Source organism: Sorex fumeus, unplaced genomic scaffold (genome assembly GCF_029834395.1).
Source record: "Sorex fumeus unplaced genomic scaffold, SorFum_2.1 ptg000039l, whole genome shotgun sequence".
NCBI classification, from domain to species: Eukaryota; Metazoa; Chordata; class Mammalia; order Eulipotyphla; family Soricidae; genus Sorex; species Sorex fumeus.
The window spans coordinates 1570737-1593586 of record NW_026606096.1 but is presented as its reverse complement, the minus strand read 5'-3'; the positions used below and the strand labels follow the sequence as shown (position 1 = coordinate 1593586).

The window sequence follows — 22850 nt, the reverse complement described above, 5'->3', positions numbered from 1 at the left end:
AAGCTATGGTCTGTTTTGCCAAACTGTTAAGCAAGAATCACTAAAATGACAGGTGGGGACACTGAGTTCGGTCACTTGGTGTGAAGGAGGACGAGTTTTGGAACTGCAGAGAAGCTTGGATGGTGCCCTCAGGTGAGTCCTGCTCACGGACAGGGTGGAACCCAAGTGGAACTCGCCTGCCTGGCATGTGCCCGCTCTGTGTGTAGAGTACATGCATCATGGGAGTGAGGAGTCCCAGCTTCCCTCCGGGTACTGTGAAACAAGGAGGCTCTTGGCCTACTTTCCCCTCCCAGGACAGAGTGCAGCCTTGTGGATGGCGTCAGGACACCCCAGAGCTGACTGGGTAGAGGAGAAGAAGAAAAGTCAGGGACAGAGAACGCCATGGGAGGCTGCAGAGCCAAACACCACAGCTGGTGCCCGCCACCTCACGGGGTGGGAAACCATCTTTATTTAAGAACCGTTTGCTACCAGAGTCCATAAACAACTACCAGACAGGAAGTACAGAGAGACAAAGTTGGGCCAGCGGGAGCCCTTCTCTTGGGTCAAGTGGGAGTCAGGTCTGTGATGTGATGGGGCTCTGCCTTGCCCAGCTGTGAGCTTCTCTAAGCTCTCTGTGCCCTGCAGGGATGAGTCTCCCGAAGTTTGGGGTCCAAGGCAGGGTGCACCCACCTAAGGGCACTGGGCTTTCTGGGCTCTGGGCCACATGCTCCTCTGTTTGCCTCCCCAGTCCTTTGGCCATCTGTGTAAGACATGGTGCCCTTGGCCCCTGGGCACCTCTTCCCACAGGGCCCTTTAGAAGACCCACCTAAGCCCTCCCACCACTCAGGGCCTCCTTGGCAACCTCAGACCCACATTTGATCTGAGTCAGGGAGAGGCACCGCCTGAGCCTCAACATTGGTGTGACTGTGTCTCCCTCCCTGTAAGCCCAAGGGCCCTGTCCCAGCTGGAGAAGGGACAGGAGTCCACATTCTGCAGCCTGGACTTACCCACAGGCTTGACGGCTCTCAGGCTGCAGGGACCACAAAGGTCCTTGCTGGGCTGAGCTCCTTGGGAGTCTGGGAGGACACAGCATCTCCAGACGTGTCCAGGTACCATCCACCCAAAACCCTGACCACCGCTGTTAAAGTTCCCCCAAGCTCCCGTTAATGGGAAGGAGCCATTTACTCATCCCTGAAGGATTTTGTCTCCTGGTGTGGAACCTGACCCCTGTTATTTTTATACAGAGACCCCATCCCACCCTCTCCCAGCTTCCCATGGCCCCTCTAGATCCTTAGGCCCTGAAGGGAAAGAGAGACCCTGACCTCACTGCCCCCACCCCTGAAATGAGAGCTGCCCCTGCTCTGAGATTGAGCCTGTAGATGAGCCGAGTGGACAATGAATCCTGCCCATGCGGGATTTCCCCCACTTGGTGGCAGGCAGGAGAGCCCAGCAGAGGGTTGTGACTCAGCAGTTGGCAGAGTGGGTCCCCTCAGTCCCCAGCCCATCTCTGCAAGGACACGCGGGGCTGTGTCTTCTGCCTGCCTCCTGGCCTGTCCTCCCCCAGAGGGCCAACTCCACATGACAGGTGGTTGGTCCGAGGGCTCAGCCACAGGAAGGTTTGAAACCTAGGCCCACGCTTGCTCTCTTTCCTTAGGGGCCTCATCACTGTCCTCAGTGTCCCTGTCCTGAAGCCTGTTCAGACCATAGGCTCCGACCGCCCTGTGGCGAGGAAAGAACAGCTCCTCCATGTTGGTACCCAGCTGGACACCAGAGTCGGCACCACCTGCATAGCCCCGAGGAGGAAACGGAAGACCTGAGCAGGAGGCCTTTGTCCTCACGGCCCCTTTTCTAACAAGCAGGGCAAAGGCCGTCTCAGCCACGGGGTCTGGCACAGGTTGGGAGAGGGCATTTGGGTTCCCATTAAGGCGGACCTGAGTCCCCGGTGCCCCTCTCCCTGCATGGAGGGTGGCAGGGATCAGACGGTTCCAAAAGCCAGGTCCTCACCAGGGTTCAGGGCGCTGGCAGGGCTGAGGAGTGTGACTGACATTTTCCGGAATCTATGGAAGAGGGTAAACAACAGAAACCCGCCCGGGAAAACAGGGCAGGACTTCAAAGTTTAAAAAACTTACAAAATAGAGCTCTAACTGTAAACTACAGGAACCAGCCATGGGCCAGGGCTCTAAGCTGGTCCCACAGCTCCTGGCCAGGAGCCGCCTGTTGGAGCCTCAGCATCAGGGCTCCCCTGCACTTCCAGCCCTGCTCGTGCCGGGGGAGGCTCATCCTTGCCTTGGCCTCTTTGATTGGAGCAGGGAGTAGAGCAGAGAGCTTGCAGCCAGCAATGCCGAGAAGGCAGAGAAATTCGGGGTGACTCCTGGGGTGAACCCAGACTGAGGCCAGGACCCAAGTACCACCTCATGATCTGTTACAACCCAGACAGGCCTTCATTGGTGCAGCCTGTGCCTCCCTCAGGTAGGCCTGGAGGAGGAAGCTGGGCACCAGTGCATCCCCCAGGCATCACTGCCAGGCTGGGAGAGTCTGCCAGCCTCCTTTCTTGGCCCTCCCTCCACTGCCGCCTGAGAAGAGATAGTGTTGGACAGTGGTCCACTAATCCTTTCCCAGCGCTGATGCTCTGTGACTGACTGTACTTAGAAATGTCCCATTTATTACCCTTTTCTTCTGGGGAAGCATCAGTGGGCCAAGGCAGCCAGGACAAGCACTCCAGGCATTCCCAGGAGCAGGCAGGATGCCTTTCCTCTCTGTCTTCTCAGAAGAAGCCCAACACCAAGCTAACACCCTCATCCTATTCCCCAGCCCATGCAGAGGGCAGAGGGCAGCAGATTGGGGCTTGCAGTGGAGGAGAGGACGGTGGACCCAGGGCCCTATACCCTACCCAAACCCTAGGGGGAATGTGACATGGCTTCGGAGGGGCTGGGACCTCCCCAGGACAAGCCCTTTAGTCATGCAGCCTCGAGTGGCATCACTCTGCAGGGACAGCATCAGGTTGGCAGTGGTGGCTAAGAGGCCTCATCAGCTGGACAGTGGCTGTGCCTTGGGCCAAGTCTGAGGCAAGGCACCAGGTGCTGGCTCCCACTGCAGCGAAGTACACCCCCAGAGCGGCAAGTCTTTGGGGTCCTGATTCTCACTCCCCAGGCCCATCAAGGACAATGTCAGGGAGAAGCTGAGATGCTTATTTGAAGGTGGGAGGGTCCTGGTCCTGCCTTTGACTCCCTGAGACTGAGGATGTTCATGGTTGAGTTTCCTCAGCTGCAGCCGGGCACAAGTGCTGGGCCAGAGGCTCTGCCCTCGAGGTACAGAATGCAGACGTGTTTCGGGAGCCCCATCTCTGCAGTTGAGTGGGTAGGGATTGAACCCCTTCTTCCCCAGGCCTGTCACTCCAAGTCCAGTTCGCAGGTGACATCGGGTGGAGGTTCCCACTCTCAGAGAACAGAGTACCCGGTGCATCTTGCTTAACAGAGTCCTTGCAGGGGTTCTAGCAGGAAACACCTGCCTCCACGGTTGGAAGGGCACCCTCTGAACCGGCCGTCTGCGCCCAGCCCCTCTCAGGCACAGTGGGGGCCTAGCCAGGCAGAGGGGGCCCGTCAGAGCTCCAGGGAGCCAATGAGCACCAGCATGGCCACGGAGTGTGAGAAGATGGCACCGGGGTGCAGGCTGAGGCAGGCCGCCGAGGTCTCCACCATCATGCTTGTGCCTGGAAGTGGACCCGGGGGCAGAGTCAGGGGCTGGGAGCACCTCTCAGCCACCCCTGCCTGGGTGAGGCTGCCCCTACCCCAAGAAGGCCGGGATCCCTGGGGAGCAGCACTTCCGGCATTTACAGCTCTGCACTTCCGGTAGCCACCCTGCCCCAATCAGGGGTTCCAGGCCTTTGGGGTGTCAGTGGGAGTGAGGAACAAGGTGGCCCAGGGATGACACACTGGCTTCCCACTGCCCTTCCCTCCCAACTAGGGTTGGCCAGGGGAGGAATTCATCCCTCCTCAGGCATCTGGGTGGACTGTGGGCGCCAGCATGGAGAAGCCGCACCTCCATTCCTCACGATGTGGACTTCGGCTGGAACCCCGTCCCCCCCAGGCCCTGTGGTTCGGATCTGCACCAGGGCATGGCCGATATCTTCTGGGACTGCAATTTCAATCCGATTCTTGCTGGTGAGGTGGAGTGTGGGTGTTGGGTGCAGGTCATTCTGGTACAGCATCTGGGGGAGGAGGTCAGCAAAGAGCGGCTAGGGGTTTCCTTCTACGTTCTGTCCTTGGACCCTTATTCCAGTCCCTGCCTCTGATCCCCCTGGAACAAATTCCTCAGCATGCAAGTGAAGTGGGCAAACAGCCAAGCTGCCTTAGCCAGCTCCTGAGGCCTGGAAGACCCAGGATGTCACCCACTGCCCCATGAGCTCTGCCTCTGGGAGGGCACATTATCTGCCCTGATGCCCACAGTCCTGCTCCCTGGAGAGCTCCTGCCAGGTCACTCTGGTCACTGTGCCACGTCTCACTCTGCCTCCCTGTCTCCACACTGTCCGCACCACACCCTTCTCACCTTATAGCCAGTGACCGCAGACTCATTGCGCAATGCGACCACTGGATCCCACTTGATACTGAGCCTGGAGCTGGAAAAGGTCCAGGAGATGTTACCCGGAGGTCGCTGCGGAGCTGCCAGAGAAGAAAGCGTCAGGGACTTCAAAATGCTTCCTCATCCACTGCTCCCTTACTTGACTTGGGAGTTTGGGGCCACACTAGTGAGTGGAGTTGCTCCTGGAGGTGCTTGGGGGACCATGCAGAGTTGGAGACTGAGCCCAGCATGCACAACCCACTGAGCCATCTCTCCAAGTCCCAGTCCCTGGCCTTTGCCTCTTTCCGGATGTCTGTTCACCAGAGTCCCACCCAGGGTGCTCGGTGCTAGCTGCAAGCCCTTGGAAACCAGTAAGCTGAGGAAGAACAATGTACTTGGCTTCAGGGAATTCCACTGCCTCATGCCATCAGGCAGGCTGTCTGGTTTCTACCCCCAGCCAGGGCTTGTGAGCTGAAGCATTTACCTCCTCACTGGAGAAAGCGTCAACTCAGAGGGACCGGCAAGGGCTCAAGGGACTGGGCAGTAGCTTTGCATGTGAGACCCCCAGGTTCTCTCCCCGGCACCCCTTGGTCCCCCCTGGCATCCCCCCCCCCACTCCACAGCAGGGGGGCAGACTCACGGGGCTTCATGGTCTGGGTGCTGTCAGAAGGGCTGGCAGGCCCAGTACCCGCCCTGTTGTAGGCCCGCACAGTCACATGGTACTTGGTGTTGGGCTGCAGGCCAGTGACTCGGGCACTGGTGTCCAGCCCTGCAGTTCTCACACGGTCAGCCGCTGCCTCCTTGTCTCCGGCTTTCCAATACCGGATCTGAACGGGCAGGGGTGCTCCAGGTTAAGGGTTAGGTGTTGGACCTCAGGGTTCCCTTCACCTTCACCTTCACCCAAGCCCCAAACAACCCTGTCGCCCACTCTGCCATTTGTGACTCGCTCTTGGGATGCAGAGACACATGCTAGGGAAGGGGTTCTACAAGAGCATGGGGTGAGTCAGCGGGTGAGTCAGGGTGGGGGTCTCTGCATCCTTAGTGAGGGGCTGGATGAGAGCAGGCAGAGTCAGTGGGGGGATGGGCACAGTCATGGAACACATCCCATCAGGAGCGGGAGCCAGCTCCTCCGCTCGGGGCGTCTTAGAGAGAAGGGGTCACAGGGTCAGTCCTTGGCAACACAACCCCTTGAGTACCCGCAGGAGTGACCTAGCAGCGTGGCCCCCTGGACTGTCCTGTGTGACAAACCCTCCCCTCTCAGGTGAAGCCTAGGGAATCGTGGGGTTCAGCTGAAGGACATGGAAGGGTACTATGATGGCAAAGTGGCCAGTCCAGTGAGGAGCCTTGAATGGCAAGTCCATCTGAAGAGTGTTGGTGAGCCGGACACTTGCAGGTGTCCTTCCCTGTCAGAGAGACTCAGTAGCCCCTGCCCTGCCCTGCCCTGCCCTGCCCACACCCAGAGCCAGCTTCTCTGGAAGGGACTGAAACGTCTCAGGGCTTCTGAGTCTTCCTGGGACACTGATGCTCCTACTACTCCTCCACATCCTCCTCCTCTTCCACCTCCTCCTCCTCTTCCTCCATCTCCTCCTCCTCCTCCTCCACCTCCCCCTCCTCCTCCTCAGTCCACTCTGAATCTACTGAGCACGGGGCCCGCACTGTAGAATATTCTGGACCAGGCTCCCAGGCACAGGTTCCAGTGGGCAGGGGTGCACCACACTGTGACCCTAAGATGCCCGCTGCCTGGTCTCTGAGAAAGCTGCTCTCCTTCCTAGAAGCCCCAAGCTGCCTCTCCAAGACCCCACTGCTTCTGGCCAGAATTGACTTGCAGGCTGCCTCCACCTGTCTCCCGCCAGCCCCAGGCATGTCTGCAGCACTGTTGACCTGACCAGGGCAGCAGTGAGCCCAGGAGCCCGGAATCGGGACTCTCCTAAACCTTGACCCCAGCACCCCACCATCACCCATGCCTGTTACCTCATAGCCCAGGAGGATCCCATTGACGTCCTGCTGCACCGGCTCCCACGTCACGTTCATCTCTGACGAGGAGACTCCTTTGGCCCAGACCTTGGTTGGGGCCACTCTGGGCTCTGCAGAGCAATATTAATGTCTGTGGAGTTCAGAGCCCCCCAGAACCTAGATAACCGCTTCCCCCAGGACTGCCTCGAGAGCTTAGAGCAAGTCCCCCCTCCCCAGAGAGCCCCTCCGTCACCATAGCTTGATACGGCACCAGGAGGAACTCCATCCTGAGAGCAGGTGTCCCCCGGCTTCCATGGGGGTGTGGAGAGAAGGGGGTGTGAGGTGTGAAACTCAGGTGTGGGGTGATAGAGCTGGCCGGCTGTGGGTGCAGCCCCCCTGGCCCAGCCTTCAGGCTAACAGTGCAGGGGTGAGTCTCAGGCAGGCCCACCTTCCTCTGCTGAGTACACGAGCGCAGTGAGGCTCTCAGGCCCGTCCCCGCGGCGGTTGTAGCTGCGGATCTTGACCTCAAAGGGTGTGTAGGGCCGGACACTCTCGTTGCTGTAGACGAAGTGCTGGGCACCGGCACCGGGCACCCGGGTGCTCTGCCAGTTGGCGCTGCCCTGCCTGCGGAAGGACAGCAGGTAGCCGAAGCCATCTCCGTTCTGGTACTCTCGGGCCATGGGCTGAGGGGCAAGAGTGTGGCATGGGCGAGGCCGCTGTGGTTTGCGCCCTCCTCTGCCCACCCTGCTCTCCTGGGGCAGCCAGACCTCCCCAGGCGTCTCCCAGCAGTGGGGAGGTGCCAGGAGCGGGGAGGGGTCTGGCTGAGCCCTCTCTGCAGTGTGCACCAGCCAACAAGGTGTCAGGATCAGGGGCAGGGGACAGGATGTCTTCCACCTCCCCAGAGCTGGGCCCCACGTTTGGGTCTGCCTCTGCGACTCACCGTCCAGTTGATGATCAGCTCTCCAGGGGCGCCACCACCACCACTGAGTCCCGACGGGGCCACTGAGGGGGCTGTGATGGACAAGGGACACAGATCAGGCACCTTGAGGCACCAGAGGTCGCAGCCTGGGCCTGTGTCTGCAGAGCATGCGGGACAGCCGGCCTTCAGACGGGCCCAGCTGGGTCCTCCATCCCCCCAGAGGTGGGCTTCAGACTTCAGGAGTTGGGCTGACCTCAGTCCAAATCCTGGTTCTGCCACTCATCACTGGTTGTGCTTCCCTGCAAGTTACTCAACCTCTCTGGGCCTCTGATGAGGATGCACGTGTTTCCCTCAAAGGCCTCTTGGGAGAATCAAATGAAGCAAGAGAGTGACCAAGGCTCAAACACATAATAAATCCTCCTTAAAAGATCCTTGACCTCCTCCCTCTGGCTGGTTTAGAGGAAATATTGGGGGTCAACTCCAGTTCATTCTGGAAGAGGAACCCCACCCAGCACTGAAGTGAGTGCCAAGCTTTCCTTTGGGGTGGCACCGTACTTTCCATGATTTTTCTTTCTGTGGCCAATTGTATTTCCTGATTTTCTCAGTATTGAACAAGGCTGCTATGAAAACCAGTCCAGAGTTGCTCAGCACAGGAAGCTGGGTGGGGTCTGACTGGCTGAGGGCCAAAGAACGGCAGAGCTGGAGACCTGCGGAGTTTTGGCCTTGCCATGCACACCGCACATCCGCTGTGTAACTTGGGAGCAGTTGGGATGGAGAGCCATGGAGGCCCAGGGCAGCTGGAGATGTGCCTGAGGACACACCTTGGTGAAATGGTCCAGAGAGATGACCTTCGCCCTCTGCCTTCTAAGTCCATCCTGCTACCACATTCACTGCGTTCACCAGCCCACCATCCAGGCTGAGTGGAGATCACTCCATACCTGAGTCCAGTTAATAACCTTGAACAATTCCGGAAAGAGCTGGAGGTCAGCATGGGGCAGACAGGAAGTCACACTTGAGGGATGGGAAGTGACAGGCCATTCCCCACGGCCACAGCACAGAAGATGCAAGTGGGGCAGGGTTCTGAGTGCAAGTCAGCTGACTGGGTGTCAGGTAACTGTGGGGGTCTACATCTGGGAATGGCATGGAGACAGGCAGGAGCCCCTCAGCCTGGGCCCCCCTCTCCTCACCATGGCTCCTCTCTATTCTTCCCCCCTCTGGTGTGTGACCCCATGTCCTTGGTGAAGGGATGGGCCCAGACTATCCATTCCTCCTAGTCCTAGAGAAACCAGCCAAGAAGGACTTGGGGACACTAGCTGCTTTGATATTCTGCACAGTGCACTCACATATGCACAGGGGCACACAGCACGCAAGTGCTCACACATGAACATACACACACACACACACACAACACACATACACACAGAGCATGAGACCAATACGCACACACCCCTTCTTTCACAACCACAGTCCTGAATTCATGTTCAGGCTCTGCCACCTGACCCATCCCAGTTTTGTAATTTTTACTATTTTGGGGGGTAGTTTAGGGCTATAACTACTGCGCTTACTCCGGGCTCTGTGTTTAGGAATCACTCCTAGCAGGGTCCGGGAAGTAAACATTAAGTATTGTCCAGGCCCAAGCCTGCGTTGGGTTGATGCAAAACAGCTGATGACCTGCTACCCTTCCAGCTCTAAATGCAGATTTTTTTTCTTTTGGGTTCCACCCTGCAATGCTCAGGGATTTCTCCAGGTTCTGTGCTCAGGGTCACTCCTGACAGTGCTTCCAGGACCACAGGCAGTGCTGGGATTCCAACTGGACTCAGGCGCATTCAAAGCCAGATCTTACCCCCTGTACTGACTCTCCAGCACCTAGATTTCGATTCTGACTTCATCACACTCCCTTTCTTGTTATTGTCCTGGAGTTTGAGGGAAATTTCTGGTCCAGTACTTGAGGAACCATATGTAGTTCTGGGGTCCACAGAAAAAAACAAATGAACACTGTCCTCCCGTTTTTCATTGATTTGCTTGAATGGGCCCAGAAACGTCTCCATTTTGAGACTTGTTGTTACTGTGTTTGGCATATTGAATACGTCACAGGTAGCTTGCCAGACTTTGCTGCACGGGCAAGATACTCTCGGTAGCTTGCCGGGCTCTCCGAGAGGGGCGGAGGAATCGAACCAGGCTCAGCCGGGCTGGCTGCGCACAAGACAAACACCCTACCACTGTGCTATCACTCCAGCCCAGGGGTCCACAGAATACAAGGCAAATTCCTTAACCCCTATAAGTACCTCTCTGGTCCTTTCTTTCCTTTTTTGAATTTGGTTTTGGGTCATACCCATAGGTACCCAGGGCTCACTTCCACAGGGATCATTCCTGGTGGTGCTAGGGACCCAACCAGAACCTGATGGGTGCAAGATAAGCACCTACGCACTGTACTATCTCTCTGGCCCCAGCTTCCTTTCCATGTTTAAGGCGCTCTCTGTTCTCCCTTTTCACTCAGGATGGTTCTCCCAGCAGAGGGTCTATATCCTGACCCTGCCTGAGTGCTGTTCTCCTCTAACAGGGAGTCTGCAGCCACTGAGTCATGCCACAGTTCGGCTAACTACTTCTCCCATGGTTCACGTCATGAGGAGGACTCAGCTTTGTGACCTGATGGAACATGGTGGGGACTGCTGGGGGCACTGACCCGCTTCCTTGGTCCTGATTTTGCTGGAAGGTCCACTGGGCTCCCCCGTGCCCAGAATGTTGCTGGCTAAGACCCGGAACTCATAGTCCATCCAGGGAGTGAGGCCCAGCACCTGGGCGGTCTCGGCATTGCCCTCGATGTTGGCAGGATCTGCAAGGCACCAGCAGGAGAGGGGTCAGGATGGAGATAGGCAGGGACTGGGCCCAAATCATGACTCTGTATCCTCTAGGGTCCCTGCCATGCACAAGTTCTCAGGCCCTTTTCAGAGACCAGGAAAAAGTCAGTAGAGCTCTTCCCTGGAATCTCACGTGTGTTGTGCATACCCCACTATGAGTCTTGACAATCCTTCCAAGGCCGCGAGTACCCTTCTCCAGCTGTGGGAGGCCTCTGCTTGCCGGGGGCCTGGGCTGTGCTGCTGCAGCCCATCTGGGCACCCCCAAGCCCAAAACACCCCCTTCGGCACCTGCCTTTCAGGACCCAGCAGGGGGCGCTCACACTTACTGGTGCGGACCTGTTTCCACATCCCTGCAGGCAGGCTGCGGGCTTGCAGCGTGTACTTGGCAATGGGGCTGTGGTTGTCAAAACCACGGCTCCAGCTGAGCTGGACAGTGGTGTCTCCGATGTCCCTCACTACCACGCCCCCGGGGGGCCCCGGAGGACCTGCAAGGAGAAGCCAGAAGAGAACAGGAGTCTGAACTGGGCAGCTTCCAACGCGAGTCAGCTGCTGCAGTACTGAGATAAGGCAGCAGAGGGCGGAGCAAACACAGTCAAGAGGGAGGTGGGCCAAGGGCGGGGAGGAGGGATTGTCCAGGGGCTCTGGGTTGGGAGAGGGGCTGGGGGTAAGAGACCACGAGAGACCACACGTGTCGTAGATCTCACAGGGACCAATTTCTCAGCAAGACGCTTTCAGAACTTCAGCCTGAGGAAAGTTCTCCAAGTCTCAGGATGTTCTCCAGAGAGAATTTTAGAATCTTGGGCTTTGGAGGAAAAATATTCTGTCCTGTGGATTTCAGTGTGCATGTGTGTGTGTGTGTGTGTGCGTGTTTGGGGGCGGGGGTGGGGTGCGTAGCTAGGAGGAATGAAGGCCCGAGTAGCCGGGAATCACCTCGGATCAGGACAGTGGCCTCCTTGGACGCGCTGTCCACCACAGTCTGGGCTGTGCACGTGTACTTCCCGCCATGGCTCAGCTGTGCGTTCAGGAGGGTGAGATCCCCCACCGTCTCCTTCTGTGGGTCAGAGGAGGTGGCCTGGCTGGGAAGGGCCGGAGTCCTGCTCCCTGGCCCCTCCCCCAAAGCCCCCTGGCCCCCTGGCCCCCTGCATCTCCTGCTCCTAACTACCCAGGTAAGCTCTCCGCACCCCTTCCATGAAGCCCTCCAGGTTAGACAGCAGTGCCTGGGTCAGACTCTCAGAGCAGAGGCTTGAGGGTCAGTGGGGCCCCTGGAATCCCTCCAGAGGCCCATCTCTGACCTTCAGAGGGCTCTAGGATGCCACCCCCTGAGGGAGGGCAGTCACCCAGGATGAGGGGGTGCCTGTGGGTGAGGCTCAGGGAAGAGAATGGGCTTTGGGGCCCCAGGCATGGATAAGATAGCGTAGGACATCCGTAGGACATTGGCTGGAGCGATAGCACAGCGGGTAGGGCGTTTGCCTTACAAGCGGCCAACATGGCCAACCCGAGTTCGATTCCTCCGCCCCTCTCGGAGAGCCCGGCAAGCTACCGAGAGTATTCAATATGCCAGACACAGTAACAACCAAGTCTCCAATGGAGACGTTACTGGGCCCGCTCGAGCAAATCGACGATCAACGGGAGGGCCTTTACCTTTACCTTTTAGGACATCCGGGCCTGGTCACCAGGGAGGACTGAGAGGGTCACTGGGTCTCAGACTCACCATGCTGGCCCGGCGGTAGTGGGCGCCAGGTTTATCAAAGTCAATGGCGAAGCCGTCCAGGGCCCAGGTGAAGGTGAGGTCCATGGTGGGGTCATGAGAGGCATGGCACTGCAGGGTCAGGTTGTCACCCAAGTTGATGTCGGCACTAGAGGGGGCGAGGGTGATCTTGGTTGCATCTGCAGAGAAAACAACCCCCGTGGGTGAGAGTGGACAGACAAGAGAACACACAGGGTCGAGTGGAAGCAGGGGCTGGGGATCAGCCTCAGGAACGGGGAGAAGGTTCCCGGCCCTATCACCCCAGCCTGGCAGCAGCATCGCGCATGAGAGAGAGGGCAGCAGAGATGCCTCGGTGCTTGACTATGGGCGGTGACAGGCTCCTTGGGGTGCCCTCAAGGCCAGACAGGGAGGACCACAGGATCAAGACGATGGCCCAGCAGGCCTCACCTCGGACAGACAGGATGCCAGTGCTGTTGGCTTTGCCCATGAAGTTCTCCGCAAAGCAGGTGTATTTGCCTTCATCAGACCTACTGATGTTCCGAATGATCAATGTGCCCTCCGGAGTGACAGTCAGTCTGCGGCAAGGACAGAGGGGGTCTGCCATAGGGAGTCGTGGGAAGGGCACAGAGGAGCATGGAGGGGAAGAGGGGAAGAAGGGGAAAAGGAGCAGGGGGCAGGGGCAGAGGAAGGGGGGAGGAGAGAGGGAATGGAGGAGAGGAGGAGGGGATGGAAAAAGAGGCGAGTGAGAGGAGGGAGAGGCGGATGAGGGAGAGTGAGAGGAGAGGAAGGGGGGTTTGGGGGAGAGAGAAAGAGAGGGGAAGGGGAAGGGAGGGGAGGGGAGGGGAGGGGGAGGAAGGGGAAGAGAGGGGGAAGAGGGGGGAAGGGAGGGGGAAGGGAAGGGAAGGGGAAGGGGAGGGAGGGGAAGGGAGGGGAGAGGGAAGAAAGGGGAGGGGAGGGGAAGGGAAGGGGAGGGAAGGGGGATTGTTCCTGGGGAGGAGGGGGAGAGAGGGAAAAACAGCAAAAGAAGGGGTGGGGGTGTCCCTGGGGAGGAGGGGGAAGAAGTGCTCCCAGGGAAGTCTCACCTGCTGCTGTTGACCAGAATCTCAGTGCCTTTGCTCCAGAGCACCTCAGCCTTCGGGGCTGCCCGAGGCTGACAGGGGATGGCCACCTTTCCGCCACGAGCTGCAGGGATCAGGCGCCTGACGGGATTCAGTCTGAAATCCGGGGCCAGAGCTGGAAGAGGGTCGCTCAGTCACCCACAGAGCCCTGAGTGGCCACTGCCCTGTTAAGGAGTCACTTGATTGCCGGCTGGGTGCTTGTTCCCTCGGTGGCTGGCCTGCGAGAAGCTCCTGGCAGCAACCCCCAGCCCCTACCCACAGTCACCCCCACCCACAATCACCCCTCCCCACCGCCCCCAGCCAGGGCAGCTCTGAAGAGCCCCTCCTTGACTCCAGGCTCTGCTCTCCAGGTCAATTCTTTATCTTATCTTATTTGGGGGCCCTACCTGGCAATGCTCAGCGGTTGCTCCAGTGAGACTCGGGGGCCCCCACAGTGCCAGAGAGTGTACCTGGGCCTCCCACAGAAACAGCAAATCCCCCCACCCCAGGGGGCTTTAAAAATCATGGTGAGAACTATGGGCGCACGAGACGTCCCACGGTCACCTCTGTCCTCCCACCCCATCCCTGCCCTTGCAGAGCGCCTGGTGGCCCCTGCCTTAGGCCCTTTGGCATTCTGTTTGGAAATCCCTCAGAGCTCCCCTGCCGGCCCTATGGCAGATCACATCCCTGGTCTGTCCAGGGAGTCAGATTTCCCTGGCCGGTCCATCCCAGCGAACTGGCCCTGCGTAGAGGTGCCCGGTAGCAGCCTTCCTCATGAACCAAGATGCAAAAGGAAGATGAGCGTCTGCTCTGCCTGCTGGGAAGCTGTCCTGTGATGGGCAGCCCTGGCTCCACGCTGCCTTCTCATTTCATCCTCACCACAGCCGGGTGACAGCTGCATAGCTGACATGAAAATTCTAGAAGCAGAGCCTGAGAGGCTGCACAGGTGAAGGTCCTTGGCTTCGCTCAGCTCCATCCCTGTCACTACAGATGGCCTCCTGAGCACTGCTAGCAGGGAGCTCTCAGCACAGAGCCAGGCGTACACCAAGCCCCCATGGTGTGGTCCCCCTCACCCCTCCTAAACCAAGAAACAGAATCACAGGAGACAAGCACCTTGTCACTCTTCTATAGCCCAAGGAGTTGGGTTAAAGTCAAAATTAACTGATGTTTGGTTTGTTTTTTTTCAGTGACTTTTGCTGCCTTTTCCCACAGCCGCCAACTCTGATGTTGGTCACTGCAGTTCCAGAAGTGGCCCCAGCACCTGGCCTTGGAACCCCTCACACGGGCTCTCACTCCTTCCTCAAGAGCTTGAGTTCCACTCAGAAGCTGTTGGAAGTCTCAGGAGTCTGTGTGTGCGCGCGCACTTGTGTTTGTGTGCCTGTATACATGCACATGTGTGCACATGTACACATCCCCCATGTGTTTGTGTATATATGTGTTTGATTGCATGTGTGTGTGTATGCCTGTGTTGGTGTGTGCATGTATATCTGTGTATGTATACATGCATGTGAGTCTTGGGTGCACGTGTGTGCATGCCTGTGTGAGTGTGTGTGTGTGTGTGTGTGTGTGTGTGTGTAAAGGCTGTGAGGCAGAGCCCTTAAGTGTTTGCAGCCTCCCTCCTGCCCCCGGCCTCTTACCCTGCACAGACAGCTCGGCGCTGGCATAGACGGTGCCGTGCTTGTTCTCTGCAACACACTGGTACATGCCTGAATCCTCGAGGCTCAGCTTGGAGAACCGCAGGTCCCCGGCCTGCACCTCCACCCGGGCCTGTGCACACAAGCCCGCAGGGCAGGACAGAGGTCAGAATCCGGGCAAAGGACTGGCCAGGGTGGAAAGTGGAGGGACTCGGCGTGGGGGTGTGCAGCTGCCCAGTCCTATTTCTGGGCGAGCTGGAGCCCCGGGACTCCTACAAGTGGCATAAAGTGGACAGAAGCAGGTGGGCGGGAGCCCTGGACCAGACCCCGGATCCTCTGCTCAGGGCTCCAGCTGTCCAGCCCGTGGCCATGGGGTTCTAGGAGGGAGAGAAGCATGGAAAACCAACCCCCCCCCACGTTGCCTGATGGCCCAGAAAAGCTTCCACTTGGAGCGGGGGGAGGTCCTCATGGTGAGTGACAGGCGGGCAGGGACAACACTGACTTGGAGGGGGCCCAGCTCTCCTACCTGAGAGGCCAGGGGCTCCCCATTCCGCAGCCAGCGCACCGTGGGCCGGGGCTTGCCTGCGGCCGCACAGCCCCAGCGCAAGTTGGATCCAATGTCAGCCTCCGTGTCTGAGATGACCTTGAGCCACTCGGGCTGAGCTGTAGGGCGGAAGAGGGAGAAAGGCTGAACTGGACTTGGGAGCACCTCTGGCCCTTTGATGGCATCGCGGGGCTGCAGTTCTTACAAAGGACGGCAGAGGGCGCCGTCAGCGTTTGGAACTGGTTAGGGGCCGGGGGCTAGAAAAAGCCACCAGTGGGCCCCGCTGTGGCAGCAGTTTCAACCGCGCTAAAGCTTTCCTTGTGTCTTTTGCAGCCCCGCTGAAACGGGCAGCCTCTTCCCAAGCAGAAGGCCTGAGCAAGCCCACTCTGCCCCAGTCAGTGTCTGCTCGAGGGCACAAGGATGCCCGGGGGTGGCCCAGCGCTGTACCCTGCACGATGATCCGGCCCTGCACGGTGTCTCGGCCCTTGGAGTTCTCTGCTTCACACTCGTAGGTGCCCTCGTCTTCAAAGCTGACGCTGGGGATCTGCAGGGTGGGCTCGGCCGTGGCCCACTGCGGGGACAAGGAGCCTTCGACTTTGCGCCACTTGATTCTGGGGACAGGGCTGGCAGGGAGACAAAGCCAGAGGGGCTGGACTGAGACTCCCCTCTGTCTGCCACCTCTCTGGGTGCAAGTGAGGGCGCAGCCGGGCAGCGGGACCCCAGGCTGGGAAGGAGCAGAGGGAGAGAGGAGAGGAGGGGCGGAAGCACAGGCAGAAAAGAGCAGGAGCAAGGATGCTCTCCCCACCTGCCGCTCTGCCCTGCCCCTCCCCTCCTCTCCGTCTCTCCCTTGGTCCCCTTCTTCCCCTCCTTCATCCATTCCTCCTCCCACACTTCCCCTCCCTCCCTCCATTCCCTTTCCATCCCTCCCTCTCTTCCCTCCCTTCTCTTTCCTCCCCTTCCCTCTCTCCCTTCCCTCCCTCCCATCCGTCCTTCCCACATGCTCCCTCCCTCCCTTCCATTCCCATTCCTCCCTCTCTCCCTTGGTCCTCTCCTTTCCTTCCCTCCATTCATCCCTCTCATCCCTCCCTCCCCTTCCCTCCCTCCCTTTTCTTTCCTCACCTTCCCTCTCTCCCTCCCTCTCCCTTCCCTTCCTCCCATTCCTCCCTTTACTCCCTCTCCCTTCCTCCCTCCCTCTCTCTCTTCCCTCCCTCCCTCTCTTTCTTCCCTCCTCTCTCCCTTCCCTCCCTCTCTCCCTTCCCCTCCGCTCCCTCCCCACTCCCTCTCTTCCCTTCCCTTCTATTCCCTCTCCTCTGCTCTGGCCCGTCCTGCCTCCAACGGGAGGTTCCCATGAACCATGGGCCTCTCCTGGGCCTGCCTCCTTCACCAGGGGACCTTTAGTGTGGTCCCGTCCCCCATTGCTAACAGGGTCCTGCCTCTACTTTCCCAAGGGGCTTCAGCTCTCAGTGAGCAGTGTGAGAAGGTGAGCTGAGACTCAGAATCACTATTTCTTTCAGTGGAGAGATCTCTAAGGCAGTGTCCAGAGGCCCCTGGTGATACCCGTTCGGCTGCCGCTCAGGCCCACCAGTGCTCAGAGACTTCCAGGTGGGCCAACAGTGCTCCAGGTGGTGGCAGAAGTGACCCTGGAGCTCCTCATCGGGGCCCAAGAGCTCCAGCCCTTTGTGCCTCCTCCCGGCCACCAGCAGACTGAAAGGGCCAATAATGACCCTTGCAAATTCTTTAGAACAGATTGTAACTTCCCACAGTGTGGCTCTGAGGGAAGAGGGGGGTGCTTGGCCTGAGGGAAGAGGGGGGTGGGTGTAAAACCAGGGTCACTGTCACTGTCCTCCCGTTGTTCATCGATTTGCTCGAGCGGGCCCAATAACATCTCCATTGTGAGACTTGTTGTTACTGTGTTTGGCATATCGAATACATCACGGGGAGCTTGCCAGGCTCTGCCGTGCGGGCGAGATACTCTCGGTAGCTTGCCAGGCTCTCTGAGAGGGGCCGAGAAATTGAACCCGGGTCCATCGCGTGGGCCGCGTGCAAGGCAAACTCCCTACCGCTGTGCTATTGCTCCAGCCCACGTTGGGCGTGGGCTGAAAAACCAAGTTCCTCTAATCTATAAGCATTCATTGAGCACCTGTTGTTTGCTTAGCCCTATTATAGTGGACTTTTTCAGAGAGAACACATCTATGTATGCTGTAATTAAAAACAAATAACCAAAAAAGTAAGGGACAGCTAGCAGCTCCCCCAAAAGCTTGCTAAATGACTGGCTTGGCTTTACCTTCCTCTTCTGGGCTGGGGAGGAGATCCAGAGCCAAACATAGGCAAAGTGGCTCTGTCCACGACACTCCGTACCCCATGCCGTCTCCACTGCCCCAGGGGTGCTGCCTCCTCAGTCCTCCCCGCAGCCCCGGGATCCAGCACGGGCGGCATCACCACGTGTAAAAGAGAAGGGTGCGGGCATGTGGCCCTCTCCCGGACAGCGAGGGGCGGGGATGGGTGTGCGCAGCCTCCTACCCCACCCAGAGGTGAGCTGCCTGTGCAGGGAGCTGGGAGTCAGCAGTGGGTGCTGGCCCCGGGGGCACAAAGCTGCACCCTGCAGTGCTCAGTGACGAAGGGGCCCTCTCCCCGGCATCCAGCACCCTCTAGACCCTTGGCGAGGGTCACCGAGCTGTCCCTGCCCTTGTCTCTGGCCAGCCCGGTGCCCTCCGACTACCTACTTCCCGAAGGCGAAGCACTCCAGGGTGACTTGCTGGCCCAGCAGCGCATAGGTCTCCGCGGGGAACCGGGCCTTGATGGTGGGCGCGAAGAGGCGGGGGTCTGTGGACACAGGGATGGGGCCTCTTGGGTGCCTTAAGCCAGAGTCTTCCCCAGGACCCCCGAGTCCACGCTGTTCTGGCCCTGGGCACTGCCTGGAGCCACCCCGGCCACTGCCCACCCGGAACCCCCCGCCTGACCTCCGGCCACCAGGTTGAGCTGAGCAAACTTGCTGAAGACGCTCTTGGTGGAGAAGTCCAGGTGGCTGGTGGCCAGGCACGAGTAATTGCCCAGGTCCGAGGCGTTGGTGCGTGCGATGTACAGGTTCCCAGTGGTCTGGGACACGAAGTGACGCCCGTCCGTTGGGATGAAGTTGGGGAACTCGTTCAGGAGCCAGCGGTAAGAGAGACCTAGATAGAGAAGTTTGAGGAGGCCGAGGTGGGAGGGGGCTGCCCTGGCCCTGAGAGTTGGGCTCTGAGGAGGCTGGGGGGGGGTGTTGGGGAGTCGAGGGGGGTTGGGGGTTCGAAGGAGGGCGGGGCTTGATTCCTGCCTTCGGGAACCCCAGTCTGATGGGGGAGGCAGGGCAAGACTGCAGGAAGCCCAGCAGCACTGAGGACAGGGGTGCAGGGCCGGGTGTGCCCCAGGATCTCTCACCCCTGCACTGTGGAACAGCTGCCACCCCGCCCCCAACCCCCCGGGGCCGTGGCTCACCTGGGTAGTGGGCAGGAGGGTCACAGGGCAGCATCACCCCCCACCCTTCGTGGGTTTTCACTGGGTCTCGCTCCTCCTTGGAGAATTCCTGCAGAACTGAAGCACAGACAAGGCCTCAGGTGCGCCCTACCTGGGGAAGAGCAGCTCAGGGGGGCTCCTGGGGGGCGGGGCAGTCAAGCCTGCCCCAGATACGCCTCCTGGAGGTTTCCCCGCCCCCGCTCCCCCCACCTCTCCGCAGCCCACAGCCCGGGGTCTCACAGCCAAAGCGCAGCACAGCCTCCCTGCTGACCACCGTGCCCACGGGGTTGGTGGCCAGGCACTGGTACACGCCTGCATCCTGGGCCTTGCTGGGGTTCAGGATGGCCAGGTTACCCCCCACCAGCTGGTGGCGAGAACCTGGCTGAAGGCTCAGGTCGGTGCCGTTCATCTTCCACCTGTAGGAGAGGCAAGGGGGCCCTGAGACCCCTGGCTGGGTGGGGGCAGGGGGGACCCCCAAGAGCTTGGACTGGACTGGCAGGGAGTAGGGGCGGAGGGAGACCCTGAAACCCCATGGGGGGAGGAGTTGAGGGGTGCCCTGAGACCCCTGGCTGGATCGGGCAGGGTAGAGGCAAAGGGGGGCCCGTGAGACCCCTTACTGGGCCTGGGGGAGAGGGTAGGGCAGAGGGGGACCCTGAGGCCCCTGCTGGGCCCACTGGGCAGGCAGGGCTGAGTCGGGGTCTCACCTGTAGGTGGCTGGGGGACTGGCTCGGGCGCGGCACGTCAGCGTGACCTTCTCCTCTGTGGACTCCTCCGGGAACAGCAGGCTCAGGGGTTGGTCTTCAAAGACGGGCCCAAAGGTGGCCAGGGCCCCCCAGGCTGAGTTCCACGCTGCAGGTGGGGGCACGCCCAGGGCCTGAGGCTCTACAGGGACCCTTGACAGTGGAAACCCTTCCCACCCTGTCCAGGCTGCCACCAGCCAAGCACTGCAGAGCCCGGGACTGTCCCGTGTGAGAAGACAGTGGGGGCAGCGGGAGAGCTACAGCCTCTTGCCCTTTGGGGTTGGATCACCCGGAGTTACCCTCATCCCCACAGCCTGCCTCGAGGGTCTGCTGTCTGCCTGGCTCTGGGTGGGGGGCTGTGGGAAATGCGACCCACGCACTGGCCCTCTGCCTGCAGGGCCTGGAGTCTCCGTAGGCTGGACCTTAAGGGTTGCGGCCGCTCTGGCCCATGGCGTCAAGAAACCTGCCTCCCACCCAAGCACTAACCAGGCCCGGCCAGCTTAGCCCTGCCAAGGGTCCGGCTAGGGGGTGGAAGGGAACCCAGGGACAGCTGTGGCTGTCTCCAGAGGGATGTCCCTGAGTGACTCTGGACGGACGGCCTTGGGTCACACCCCTCTCCTGTCACACCCCTGTCCTGCATCTCTCCTCTCTCCTATCACAGCCCTGCCCAGGGTCAAACCTCTGTCCTGTGCCACACTCTAGCCTTGGTCACACTTCTGTCTTTCACACCCAGTCCTGTATCACACCCCTGTCTGGTCACACCCTGTCCTGTCATATCTCTGTTCAGTCATACCCCATCCTGTGTCATGCTCCTGTCTTGCCGCCTTCCTGGTACCACATAGTCCCCTGAGCTCTGCCAGGAGTCACTTCTGAGCACAGAGCTAGGAGCACCCTGACTATCACTTGGTGTGCCCCCCACCCACGTGAGTCATCCAGAGGCACAGTCACAGCCCAAGGAGTCCCTCTCAGGCCAGCACTGGTGCGGGACACTTTCTCATCACACAAAGTCCCAGGAAGGTTCTGAGGCCCCTGACACGTGGGGACACAGAACTGGGGACACTTCTCAGAATGGCGTTGAGGCCTGGCAAAGGGATTGAATGGACTCAGCAGCAAGGCCAGCACCTTAATCCCTGTTCCCCCCTCCCTTTCTCCTGTTCTCCCTCTCTCTCTCCCCTCCCTTTCTCTCTTCTCTATGTCTCTCCTCTCTCCTTCTCTATCTCCTCTATCTCTCTCTGTTTCTCTCATCTTTCTCTCTGTCTCTCCTCTCTCTCCCCGTCTCTCTGTTTCTCCTCTCTCCTCTTTCTCTCTGTCTCTTTCTCTGTCTGTCTGTCTGTCTGTCTGTCTCTCTCTCTCTCTCTCTCTCTCTCTCTCTCTCTGCCCCAAAGGGGCACTCTTGGTGATCTCTGCCAGCCCAATTGCTCAAATCGAGGTCCTCAGGATGTGGAACTAAGGGCCTGTGCTGTTGGGTGTGACAGACACATCCTGGTGAGGCTCTGGGGGAAGAACTAAGCTTTTTGTTTGTTTCTGGGCCACACCTGGCAGTGCTCAGGGGACCATGCAATGTCAGTGGCCAAGGTGCCTTGGCCTTTCTGCCTTGCCACAGGGAGCTTAGGTTTATTGAGTTACTTCCATCACAGTGCTCCCATTCCTTTGTGTTTATTTGTAACCTCTTTCTTTGTGCTCTGTTTCCCCAACCGGTCAATTACCTTTATCTCCCAATCAGACTCTGTTACCTTGTAAATATTGTTTTTCTCTTCTCCTTAAGTCCTCTGCATAGTTAATTCAGAGCAATGTCCTTCTTGTATAGACAACAAGAAGACAGTTAATGCTATGCTTTTGTCACTTGGGAGTTAACTGACTCCGAATAATATTCACTGTTCTCTTGACTTAAGCCTCAACTGCCCTTACTTCATAGCACCCGAAAAGCAGGGTCCCAAAGATGGACTGGATGGACCCGGGGCAAGCTGTGAGCTACCCTGGCATCGAAATGGGCCAGGTCAAAGCACTATAATACTTACCTATAAGTTAAGAGCATGGTCGTGGACAAATTTTGTCATGATCCAAAAAGTAACAACCAAATTAGGGCCCTACTAGGGTTAGGAAAGATTAATCTGGCTTGAGCACTGTAGTCTGAGATCTATAGCGAGATGTCCCCAAGAGAGCAACCCTACAGCTTAATGTATCTCTTCCTGTGTCCATACAAAATAACTAATATTAAGAAGTAGAATTAAGATGTTAATTAAGATGTTAATTTATTGGACTAAGGAGAGGAGAAACACCCCTAAGTGGTATTTTGCCCTTGAGCAGAAGAAGGGCTTTTCATATGTTGATTGTGCTACCACAGGATGGGGTATGGTAGTTACCCCCAATGATGGGAGGCTTTGGGGAGAGATGGGGGGAGGGAGTGAGAGAGAGAGAGAGAGGAAGAGGGGGAGAGAGACAGAGGGAGGGAGGGAGAGAGAGAGAGAGAGAGAGAGAGAGACCAAGGCAGTGAGTGGGAGCGCAGAGAGGAGAGGAGAGACAGGAGGAGACGGGAATGAGGGGCAGTGTGAGACTAGAATGGGGAGCTTAGTGAGATTGGAACAGGTGCCGTGGGGGAGAATAGAATAAATGGCAACTCACTACCAACCAGCCTGGCCCTCGTTTACTCCTTTGTCTGCCCATGGCCTTGGCCATCCCGGGTGGGGAAGTGGCCCGAGACCACCCACACAAACACAGGCAGTGAGAGAGAGCCGCGAGGTTCCCTGGCCGCCTGGAGGATACACACTTGCCCACTGTGGGTCATCCCCCTTTCGTCTCCTTCCCTCTCCTGACCTCCAAGGGACGGGACACTCCACAGGTGGGAAACTGCATCGGAAGCAGCTTCAGCAATCCACATGCTTAGCCGTGGTGCGGGTGATCCACAAACACCCCAAGTTCCCCAGCGCAGGGACCCTCCTTACCTGTGGAGGAGACAAGGGCCACGGCGACCAGCAGCAGTGGGTGTGGACCCCTCCTGACAGATGTCCCCATGCTGGAGGTCCCTGGGCAGCGCCGTGCAGAGGGGAGGGGGCCAGTCAGAGCGGGCACAGCGGGAGGCCCGGGGTGCTGCGGTGGAAAGAGGAGCTGAATCACCCTCCACTTTTGCCCACAGCCTGCGGGAGGGTCCATCATGCAGGCAGGGGGCGCTGTGCTGCCAGAAGCCACACACAGGGGCCCAGGCATGCCCCAGGGAAGGGCTGGGTCATTACCACGGGCCTCCCAGGGCAGAGCGTCTCCCACCGTCCCTCTGGAAGTCTGGCTCTGTGTGGAACCCACCACACACCACAGCCAGGGTGTGCTGCTCAGGGAGCAGAGGGCGGCTAATTGGCAGGCAAGAACCCACCTGCCGAC

At 58.8% G+C, this 22850-nt stretch overlaps 1 protein-coding gene across 2 annotated transcripts; it reads right to left on the bottom strand.

Moving 5' to 3' along the window:
• Window positions 1-3355: 3355 nt before the first annotated feature.
• On the bottom strand, window positions 3356-22557 carry CNTN2 (contactin 2). Of its 2 annotated transcripts, none has more exons than XM_056118951.1 (22): window positions 22421-22557; window positions 19443-19620; window positions 18979-19154; window positions 18721-18816; window positions 18210-18419; window positions 17973-18072; window positions 15697-15872; window positions 15232-15368; window positions 14709-14838; window positions 13057-13207; window positions 12422-12549; window positions 11978-12153; window positions 11197-11317; window positions 10593-10751; window positions 10092-10241; window positions 7430-7500; window positions 6938-7172; window positions 6508-6620; window positions 5177-5363; window positions 4525-4637; window positions 4018-4186; window positions 3356-3688 (listed from the first exon to the last, which is right to left on the bottom strand). In XM_056118951.1, exons 1-22 carry the CDS (start codon window positions 22488-22490, stop codon window positions 3579-3581), a joined length of 3156 nt encoding a protein of 1051 aa, XP_055974926.1. In that variant the 5' UTR covers window positions 22491-22557; the 3' UTR covers window positions 3356-3578. The 2 variants fall into 2 exon arrangements, with proteins under 2 accessions (XP_055974926.1, XP_055974927.1); XM_056118952.1 differs by having other exon boundaries at window positions 19443-19587; window positions 22421-22543.
• Window positions 22558-22850: the final 293 nt, after the last annotated feature.

Bases quoted from the DNA above. Each gene is read 5' to 3' on its own strand.
- CNTN2 (XM_056118951.1), bottom strand. From the start codon at position 22,490: ATGGGGACATCTGTCAGGAGGGGTCCACACCCACTGCTGCTGGTCGCC. The intron at 18,817-18,978 runs GTGAGACCCCGG...TCTGTGCTTCAG, and splicing joins GGCTGTGCTGCGCTTTGGCT to TTCTGCAGGAATTCTCCAAG. The intron at 11,318-11,977 runs GTGAGTCTGAGA...TCTGACCCACAG, and splicing joins ACTACCGCCGGGCCAGCATG to AAGGAGACGGTGGGGGATCT.